Source organism: Labrus mixtus, chromosome 17 (genome assembly GCF_963584025.1).
Source record: "Labrus mixtus chromosome 17, fLabMix1.1, whole genome shotgun sequence".
Classification (NCBI taxonomy): Eukaryota; Metazoa; Chordata; class Actinopteri; order Labriformes; family Labridae; genus Labrus; species Labrus mixtus.
Window position 1 is genome coordinate 19,465,785 of NC_083628.1, and position 11,024 is coordinate 19,476,808.

At 41.8% G+C, this 11,024-nt stretch overlaps 1 protein-coding gene across 1 annotated transcript; it reads left to right on the forward strand.

Moving 5' to 3' along the window:
- Positions 1-78: 78 nt before the first annotated feature.
- On the forward strand, positions 79-10,599 carry june (JunE proto-oncogene, AP-1 transcription factor subunit). Its single transcript, XM_061060629.1, has 2 exons — positions 79-139; positions 4,986-10,599. The coding sequence occupies exon 2, from the start codon at positions 5,121-5,123 to the stop codon at positions 6,162-6,164; it is 1,044 nt and encodes a 347-aa protein (XP_060916612.1). The 5' UTR covers positions 79-139; positions 4,986-5,120; the 3' UTR covers positions 6,165-10,599.
- Positions 10,600-11,024: the final 425 nt, after the last annotated feature.

The window sequence follows — 11,024 nt, forward strand, 5'->3', positions numbered from 1 at the left end:
CTCTCTCTCTCTCTCTCTCTCTCTCTCTTTCCCTCGCTCTCTCTCTCTCTCTCTCGCTCTCTCTCTCTCTGACTCACTCTCTCTGTTCTCGGATCGTTCAGCGGCTCTCCTCATCTTCTTCTTCTTCTTCTCCTCCTCTGTGAGTATCAACCTTTCACATCAAACATTATTCACATGTTTCTTATTTAACATCCGTCCTTCTGTCTTTTTTTGTTTTGCTGTAATATCTCAGTTAAACTCTGGAGTTGTTCTTGTTTGATTCCGCGGGACTATTCCGTTCACCTCCATCAGGTCCGGTTCCTCTCCCGGTGAGAAGTTAACGGCTGCACCGTCACCGGAAACTTTAACGTGTTCAAATGCGGGTTAAACATCTTCAAAAATACCAAAGTAGAGACATTAAACTGTTATAGCTTCAAGACGTAGTCACTGCTTTATTGGAAATAAAACGTAACCTACGTGATTTAAATTGAACTGAGAGATGACATTATATTTAATCACCTTTATTGTGATTTAATGAATCACCTGGTGGAGGTAACACTTTGTCCGCCTGTCTATTCACAACACGTCTTCATTTTTAATCAGAGATCGTTTATTTTAATGCATAATCCCTCTGCAAATGTTCAGCTGAATGCAAAAGATTAAAAAAATGTATTTAATGTGTCGTAAAGAAATAAAAATCAGCTGATAAAAAAGGAAACACGTCGCTTCAGTTCCTCAAAACTAGAGTAAATATTGGCTGATGTTATTTTAATGCACATTTACTTTGTGAATACATCACATTATTTGAGTTCATTTAGAAACACGGACATAGTTTGTCCAGCAGAGGGCACTGATGAGTAGTGCTGGTTTATACTGACTTTATATCAGGGGTTCTCAACTGGTGGGAATGGACCCCAAAGTGGGTCGCAGAGTCATTTTCAGTGGGACTTGAATAAGTGCCTGGAAAGAATCAAAAAGTCTGTGAACAACAGAAGAGGATTATGGACAATCAGAAACATAAATAATGAGAGGAGGAAGATTTTTTTCATTGTACTGTTCGAGACTAAAAATGAATTTTCTAAAAAAAATGTATTTAAATTTTACTCCCAACATTTTGAATGTAGTCTTGAAATTGCATTTCAACTTTATTATCGACATTTCAACTTTTCTCCCAACATTTTAACTCGACATTTCAACCTTATTTTTGACATTTTACTTTATTCCTAATATGTCTACAGTTTTCTCGACATTTAGAATTTATTCTTGAAATTGTAAATCAACTTTATTCTGGACATTTTGCCTTTTTTCTCTCGACATTTTGCCTTTTTTTCTTGAAGTGCATAATGCAAAAAACAATTGTCCTCCTCTCCTTATTTATGTCTCTGATTGTCTTTAATCCTCTTCTGTAAAGAGGTGCTACTTGAACATGTTTGTTTATGTTTTGGTTCTTTGTTCTGTCACTTTTTAAACCATCTGAGGTCAAATCTGCACAATTCTTCATTTAATAAAACAGATTAGTAGAAAAATATCAGAAAGTTGGGGTCGTGATTTTCCATGATGGAGTTGGTGGTCGGTCCTGAGGCTTTACCTGCTGAGAATCACTTCTTTAAATAATGTCCTAATATTGTAAGATTAAATATGATACATCTATAAAAGGGTTTATTAGTTGGTGTGTTGAGCTCGTTCCTGTTAGTCTCACTGACGCTAACAGAGCAGATGAACTGACTCACTGCAGCTGGTGATCATCAGACTAACTTCAACCTGCTGCGTTTGCTTCACCACACGTGCAGTTTGACCACAGAGAAATGTTTCTCCACCCTTACATTTAAAAAAAAGAAAGTATGAAGGTTCTTCCTGAGGATGAAGTTGCATTATAAGAAGATCAGACTGATACACATCGTGTTCTAACTCTCACAGTTAAACGTTTTCTGCTCCAGCTTACAAAAAAACAACACACGCATGTAAAGTCAAACTGTTTGGGCCGGGGAAATGTTCCCTTGCCTCAAAGAGATTTCCTCAAAATGCAACTTCAAGCCAAGTGATAGGTGGTAAAAAAAACAACAACCTCATTCTGGGTCATAATGATGCACAGTCTGTAGGCGAGGAACATGATTTCTGGAGCTGGAAAGGTTTCAGATTTCCGCTTGTAGTCTGAGTTGTATCGGCCGCCATTGATGTTTTGTCAGGCTTAGGCTCTGTGCAGGTTAACTGTCTGTGTGGAGAGCAAAGGAGGCTGAACACATCAGAAGCTAGAAAAAGAAAAACATCACAGAGCTTTTTAGGGATTTCTTTTAACAGACGTCTGCATACGAGTGCAGAGAACTGATTTTACAGCTGCAGATGTCTCTACAGTTCAGCTCTCGTTCTTCATGCTGGATTTACACCTGACACCTTTTCATGCAATTTCAAGGCACAGACACATTTGGTGGTCCTAAAACTCGATCCGAGATGTTTTAAGGCGGTCTTTTTCTCGTCTTGGGTGTAACGATAAAATTATCGCAGGTCTTCAGTCTGCAAATTGTGTTGTTCAATGACGTGAGCATTGTCAACAACCAATAGGAGCGGTCTCACCAGCACCAAACAGGAAGTTGCCAATCATGGGGCAAGGCGAAGGAACGTGTGGTTCTCCTGGACTGAAGCTAACAAGCTCTAGCTAGCTATAGCATACTCACCAGAGCATTTTGTGTCCACCTTATTTTCCTTCTACACTATCTTAGCACAAAGGGGAGAAAACGTCAGAGAGGCACTCTTGCTCACTCTATAACTGTTACATAACTCAGTTTCTCCTCCTTTTTCAGTTGTAGTTGTAAATTTCCACCAGGTGCATGATGGGAAATGATCTAGTTGTGGTATTGTAGCTAGTGACCCTGAAAGATCCCAGGCCTTTGCAACATCTGAGCCTGTGATTAAAACCTCAGAGCAAGTTGTTGACAGATGTTAGTCTTTTAAAAAGTCTTTTCAGTCTTCTAGTTTGTGGAGGAAATCGGGTAGTCGCCTAAAAAGTGAACCCTGAAAACAAAGTCCATCCTGAATAATGCCTGGCTTCACCAGAGGACCTCAAGGATCGGACATTGTTCCCAGTAGTTCTATCTTTAGGACTTCAAATGATAAGTGACTGTAGGTGCGTCACCAGGATTTCTGGGCCTTGAATTGAAAAAATTGTCTCATCGGGTCAGAGTCAGAGTCATATTGAAAAGCCGAATCAAGCTTCTCGACGTGACTGTGCATGCAAACGTACTGTGTTGTGGGTTTGAACTCACCTCGTCATGCCCACATGTTGACATTTCCTTGAGCAAAGAACAAAAAAAAAAAAAATGTCCCAAAAGATGTTTACAAAGAAAAATGTGGCCAAAAGGATGTAATGTCAAACATTGTACGATCACAGGAAGCCTTCAACCATTAGGGCCCTGAAACACTAAGCAGACGCCTCACGTTGCATTTGTCTTGGCCAAAAAGTTGCACTTGAACACACCGCAAAGACTACAGCCGACGGCCAACCACCACGTACGTTCTGCTCATGTGTGAGAGGAAATAACTCTCCATGCCAGCAGGGGGCGGTAGTCCGTTGTTATGATACGAGAAGACCGTTTTCACATCGCTGTCGGTCACCACTCGTATTATAGGTAGCTTACTAATGGAGAATAATGTCTGATAAAAAGTAGAAAATGGTGCTGGCATTGTCAGCACAGATTCACTTAGCTGAACAGCCAATCAGAGTGATTCCTCTCAACCAACTGCGCAGACGCCTACCGACGCCGTTTCAACATGTTAAAACAGACAGTCGGGGGCCGACGATCTCCTTGGTGTGTCAGAACCTTTAGGGGCAGCAGTAGTCCAGTCTGTAGGGACTTGAGCTGTGAACTGGAGGGTTGGACTGAGGTATGAAATTGGGTTTGGTTGCTAGAGAGATGCCAGCTCACTTACTGAGCACTGCAGATGTTTCTTTCAGTGAGGAGGCACCGGGCCACAAAGCTGCTCGGGCGCTCTTTAGTGTGCAGCCATTCGCTGACATCTCTCCATCAGTGCATGTCCAGAGGTTTCTGTTGGTGCACGTGTGTGATTCTGGCCTCTGTGTCTGTTGCATGTTTGAAAAACAAGATGTAAAAATAGAATCTCCCCTCAGGGATCGATAAAGTATGTCGTTGTTCTTGTCTTAAGTGATGTTCTCCAGGTTTTAAAAATAGCCCTCAGAGGTTGACTCTATAATATACTTCATTAAAATCAAAACCTGGAATTTTAAAATCCATGAATAGTGTTAAGACGTTAATGCTTTAGCATCCTGAGGCCGCAAAGTTCACTCCTGAAGCGATGGTTTTAAGATTTGAGTTGAGATTTTTCTCCAGGCAGCCGTCTGCTGCCACTCCAAACGCTCTCTACTCATTGAAAACAATTTTAAAAAGACGCTGGCGCTCAGAAAAAAAATCTGCTTGGTGGACACGTGGCCTAACAGCATAACAGGTCTCCAATCCTGTCCACACTCTGCACAGTGAATTTGAAATATTACAATCAAACCTGAGATACCGGGTGAAGGGTGAAGGACTCTTTCTTCTTCCCAGATCAGAGTGCTCTGAAGACCTCTGAGTATTTGTCTGGTGTATGCTGTAAATGGAGCCGTCGACTTTGTCAAATCACCAAGCTACTTCAAGAAAATATTTCATTATCGAACTGAATCTTGAAATTAATAACTTTAAAGCAAAAATCGAGCCTTGTCCCAATGTTTCCTACTCCTGATGATATTCAACGTCTCTCTGCATCTCACAGTTTATGATTTATTCTTAGATTCAGAAGAAGAGAAAGCATTAAACACTGGAGATTTATTATCCAGCTTGATATTTGTCTTCAGTCTCACCTCCCACTGTAAAACACACACAACATATACAGAGACACACACACACATTTAGAGAGCAGTAGTATCAGTTGCACCACCTCCAAGTTTACCCTTTAGTACTCTTTAATTCCTCTTCATCCTCCTCTTCATCTCACAGATATCTGTTCTCTCCCTGCAGGCACTCCACTTCTCTTCTTCGTCTTCGTCCTGCCTTCATCCTGCAGCCGCCGACGTCAGTGGAACGTTTTTTTATCCCCTCTGATATTAAGGTTAATCCGATTATGAAGCTCTTCTCTGAGACGCCTCTCTGTCAATGACGGCCAAGATGGAGACTCCTTTCTACCATGACGACTCGCACGCCGTGCCCGGTTTCGGCCACATCGCAGAATACGAGCGCTACCATGGAAACAAGATGCTGATGAGTAAGAAGGCCATGTCGATGGGGGGTCAACACTTCTCAGGCGGCGGCGGGAGTTCGTCAGGCGGGAGAGGCGGACACCACAACAACTTGGGGCTTGGCGGGAACAGTTCCCTGATGGGTTCTGCGGCGTCCTCGGCCGACATGAACCTGCTGAAGCTGTCGTCCCCCGACCTGGAGCACCTGATCATCCAGTCCAATCAGGGTCTCGTCACCACAAGCCCCATGTCCAACGGCGGCAACCCTTTCCTCTACCGCAACCATGCCACAAACGAGCAGGAGGGCTTCGCCGATGGCTTCGTCAAAGCACTCGCCGACCTTCACAAGCAGAACCAGCTGGTTGGAGGAAGCCCCATGTCTCCGCCCCCGTCCTCCACCGTCTCCCTGCAGGCGTCATACCAGAGGAACCTGATGTCCGGCGGAGACATGCCCGTCTACACCAACCTCGGCAGCTACAACCCCGGGCAGATGGCGTACCCTGGGGCACAGATGGGGTACGGGAGCGGCTCAGGCCACGGCAGCGGCGGAGCCCCTCAGCCACACGCTCGAGGACTGGACGCTCCTCAGACCGTCCCCGAGGTGCCTCACCCACCGGGCGACCCGACATCCCCGCCCTCTCTTTCCCCGATTGACCTGGAGACACAGGAGCGAATCAAAGCGGAACGCAAGAAGCTACGCAACCGCATTGCGGCGTCCAAGTGCCGCAAGCGCAAGCTGGAGCGGATCTCGCGGCTGGAGGACAAAGTGAAGGTCCTGAAGAATCAGAACTCGGACCTGGCTTCCACCGCCGCCATGCTGCGGGAGCAGGTAGCTCAGCTGAAACAGAAGGTCATGAGCCATGTCACCAACGGCTGCCAGATCACTGTCGGGTCGACCGCCGCCGCCAAGACTGGAGGAGGAGGAAGGGGAGGTACAGGCAGCGAGGACTCCAGCTGCTGAGGAGGCGGAAACCAAGAAGATGAGGACGCGAAAATATCGAGATGTCACTTTCAGATTTTGCCGTTTTGTTGCACTCAGTAAAGAAGGTGTGTGTGATGCCTGAACAGGACAGATGGATGATGGGATTTACGTTGCCCCGTAAACCACTGTCAATAACGCAGCTGGAGTGGGTGGGGCTAACATGAAAGAGGGACGGATTAATCCCTAATGTGGGCAAAATTCAATTTTGGACAAATTTGAATTTTGATGATAAAGTTTATAAAACAGACAGAATCCAGAGTTTGACACCTGAACTGGAGTTTGAGTTTGAACGGTGTCGACACATTCATATGACAGGTGTTATATCGCCAGGTGTTCAACATGGCATTCTGTACAGTTTGAAACACAGCTGTGTCATCGCACTGGATAAACTGTTCAGGAAACAGAGGAATATAAAGTGGATTTACTTTGAAAGTAAAAGAACATGGTTTGAATAAAGGAAATGAACATTTATACAGTTTCAAGTTTATCGTTTACGATGTGTAGTTCAAAGAAGTCAAGAAAAAAAAATCTCATGAATGACTTCAGGAGTTATTTATACATCAGTGTCGAGTGATCACATAACTTTAAGAGGAATTTGAATTTCCTCGTCATAATTTACACAACGTGTTTTCAAAAAGAAAGTTGTACCTCGTTTTCCAAATCCAATGAACGCCTCACTCAAACTCTGTCCTCTGATTACTGTCGTCTCTCTAGTGAGACTCGGAGGTGGTCGGTTTAAAATCTGAAAGATGCGTCTGTGTTTTTCTCTTTGTTGCCGCTGGACGCTAAAAACCCTTTAAAGACAAAAATTAACAAGAATAAGAGTTTAAAGTTGCACCATTGTTTGTGACTTCCAGATGGACCTTTGTGGATGTTGGATACCATCAGGATACGTCTGCATGATTCCATTTTTTCTTTCAAGATTCAGTTTGATAATCACATATTATTTTGAAGTAGAGCAATAAATTCTTAATATGTGGAGAGTGATCCACCCTCATCGTTGATTTCTAATTGACTTGTTTCTTTTACGAGCTGCAGGAGTTTTTATTTTTGAACAAAATGAAGAAAAAATGTCAGAGTGTCAAAGTGTTTATATAAAAATATGATGCATATAAGATATGATGATTTAGTAACATTTACTATTTTAATAACTGTCATGTTAAAAGGACGTCTTTCTGTTTCTACTCAGTGAAATAATTTTTTTATCGGTTTTTAATTTTTGGAGGTTCATATGGAGCACGATTCTGAAGCTCAAGAGAAAAAATGGTTAATAACTAGTTTACTCCTCTATGGCATTATATGACCTTCTATTGTTAATAATAAAACTAAAGCAACAATATGTCGGAATTCAGGTTGGTACGCTTTGGCGCCCACAGAAGGTCTCTGAGGGAAACTGCACCAACGTGCATTAGTTGACAAACAGAACGTGTCTCGGACGAAGCCGGCGTAGACGTTGTGAGAAGCCAAAGACTCAAGTCGGCTGACAAGGTACGGTAATAGTTCTGGATTTTCTGCTGATATGACTCTGCTTGCGTCTGCAGCCCGTAGGTGTAAGGTGGTCATAAAACTCGATCTGAGCTGTTTTAAGGCGGTCTTTTTCTCGTCTTGGTGTTACGATAAAATGAATCATCGCCGGTCTTCAGTCTACAAATTGTGTTGTTCAATGATGTGACCATTGTCAACAACCAATAGGAGCAGTCTCTCCAGCACCAAACAGGAAGTTGCCAATCATGGCGAGCAAAGCTCTCGCTAACGTGTAAAAGCCTGTCCGATATTTACTCTAGTCCGACTTCTTGCTTGCTCACTCTCTCTTTTTTGTAACAAACAGAACAGAGAGGGATGACTGGCTTCTTTTTAAAACTGAAGGCTGCTGTATGTGAACTAGTGCCGTTGAGCTGTACGCACTTCTCGCAGCATGCTGCCAAAGTTACATCGTGCTGAAAACAGACGATGGACGGGCACTCTGTGGACATGAGAGAGACGCCGTCCTATCTGTTAAAAGTTATTGTACTGTTAGATCGACTTTTAAACGAATATTTCAAGGTGGACAAGTTGCATATTGTTGCTTTATCAATAAGAACAATAAAAACTTAGTTGAATTTCTAAGATTGTTGATTTTGACCAGCATTTTTTCTCTGTGTGTGTTTCTAAAAATTCCTGAAAAATATTCAGACGCAGAGCTTTATTGTTGCTATAACTGCATTCAGAGAAATATGTTTTTATGGTGTAAAAACACACTTAGATAAAACACTATAACACAGCCAGCATGGGAAAAGTGGGATTTAATTTAAGTTTCGATTGTAATACCTCAAATGTTTATTAAGGATGACTCACTCCTTGCTGTGCTGTAATGGAACAAACTGCACTCTGGATTGTTTTCAACATATTAAACATTATTTTAAATGATATTCCTGCTTTGGAAAATGAGGTTCTGAGCTCCTTTATAGGAGGTTGTGGATCTGTTCCAGGAGTTCCCTTGGATCCAGGATTGGGTGTCAATGTGTCACTGAGTGTACCTCGAGTTCTTGAGTTGGTTTCTGAGGTCTTTGAATTTGGTCCTTGGGTCCTCCAGGAGGTTTTTGAAAGCAGTAGAGGTACTCGAGAGGGTGCCTGATGTCTGAGAGAAGTGAGTAGAGATCCTGAGGTCATTACAGAGGTGAAGAAGCTACAATGTTCAATAACATATTATTTGCAAACACCTGTAAGTCAATCAGAGAGCAGGCTGATAAACTGCAGCGGTGTAATGAAAATACTTTGTAACATTTTAGTGTGCATTATTAATCAAAACTTTAATTTTCTTACTGACATCAAACTGTTTATGCAATGCATTTTAGATTTCTTTTTAAATGTACAAACTACGACAGGTTAGATTTTTAATATCTCAGTGAAACGGCAAATTCCTTTAACAGAAAATACATTTAATGTGCTGTGTCATGTTGCAGAAAAATGCAGCTTTCAGACAGAAACATAAAACTGTCACGTATTGTCTTTGTTAAAAAGTTCACAACTTTGAAAACAATACATCAGAGGTTTAAAGGTCACATATCCTCCTCGTCTTCAACCAGTTTAAATAAGTCTCAGAGCTCCTCAAAACATGTCTGTGAAGTTTCTTGTTCTAAATCCACTCTGATCCTGTATTTGATCATGTCTATAAACCCTTCTATTTCAGCCCTGCTCAGAACAGGCTGTTTCTGTGTCTGTACCTTTAAATATGTAAATGAGCTGTGTCTGACCACGCCCCCTCTCTGGAAGGGCTATGGTGGGTCAGTGCTTTCTCGCTCCATGTCCTATTGTTTGCGGTGAGAAGGCAGACTCAGAGGGCAGAACAAACACCTAGCTGTGGGAGTGTCACCCACCTGGGGGAGGAGTTACTGCCCTTTGTGATGTCATGAAGGGAAAATCTCCAAACGGCCTGTTTGAGCACACATTTTCTGAAAAGTGGAGCAGGATGGTCTTTTCTCATCATTAGGGGGTTTGTAGACAGAGTAGAGACACATATTGGAGTTAGAGAAACATGGTGAAGTGGATTTTACAGAATATGTGACCTTTAACAGAAAGTTGAGAATGAAGTTGGAGTTTTCTGTTTTTTTTAAGCGAGGGGAAACCTGATGAGATGTTATCAGACTTCTTAACAGACTGTTATCAGTTGTCATAACAACCATCAGATTCCTTCAGATGGGTTAGGGTTACAATGATCTGTAGCTACATGTCGGAGCAGAAGGTACATAACCGTTTATGAGACTAACAACTTCACCAGACCTGTGAGAATCATCACAATCCTCCTTAAAAGTTTAAAACAACCCAAACTGCAGGTTTTAGCAAAATAAAAACTGGATCACTGGAGTTTATCTGATTTTGTAACATTTTTCTTTCTTTCTTACAGTCAGATTTCAAGATTTGATCCAGTTAGATGTTTTTAACTTCCTGCACCAACTTATTTAGAGCTACGGAAATCTGAACGAGACACATTTTTGATGTAAACAAAATATAATTCTGGGTTCATTCCACCTCATCCAAAGTTGATAAAAACCTATTTAACCTAAAATAAGAAGCACCCTAAAAATCATATGAATACTCCAGCTGATATCATTAATGAGTTAATTAAAAGGTTTTTAACTCCTCAACTGAGAGAGAAAGTAAAATAAACTATCTGGGATCAGTGAACAAATATTTATCTTTTTTTAAACTCACGTCTCTGAGTCTATTTTTGTAAAAATGTAACAAACAAAATGTTCTTAATGCCCTGAAATGAAACATATTTGTGGTTTGATCAAACACTTCATGTCTTTATTTATTATGAAGAAAATGTATCTTTTTGTTTTTTTAAACTGTGTGTTAATTTCTTTCTCTCTGTTCTGCTCATGGTTCTGCTGTTTGAGACGTTTGTGTAAATATAAAATGATTGAAATCTTCACCTGCTACTCGTTTCCTGTTTGTCAAATTAAAGCTCCAGTGACAAAGTATTGAACATTTATCACTCAGCCTGTACACTCAGCATTAAAACTGCAAGAATATTTAAATTATATAGGACTCGGTGAGACATGTTTAAGCTTCCTCGTAATGAAGACCCTGTACTCTGACTGGATTTAGATGTTCTGGTTTGTTCTGGTTGACTCGGGACGTTTCTTGGCGGGGAGCTGGTGTGTTTCTCTCCAGCCAATGACAGCGCACAGGTGAGTTTAGGAGTGGATACAATTCAGCTTTTAGATGTGATTCAAATATGACGGACGTGGACGTAGCGGCAAAGAAGAGAAAATATTACCACAGTTGGGCAAAACATCAGCCATTTAATTTTAACGCTTTAAGTGAGCGACACGCCCGCTGCACACAAGATGATGA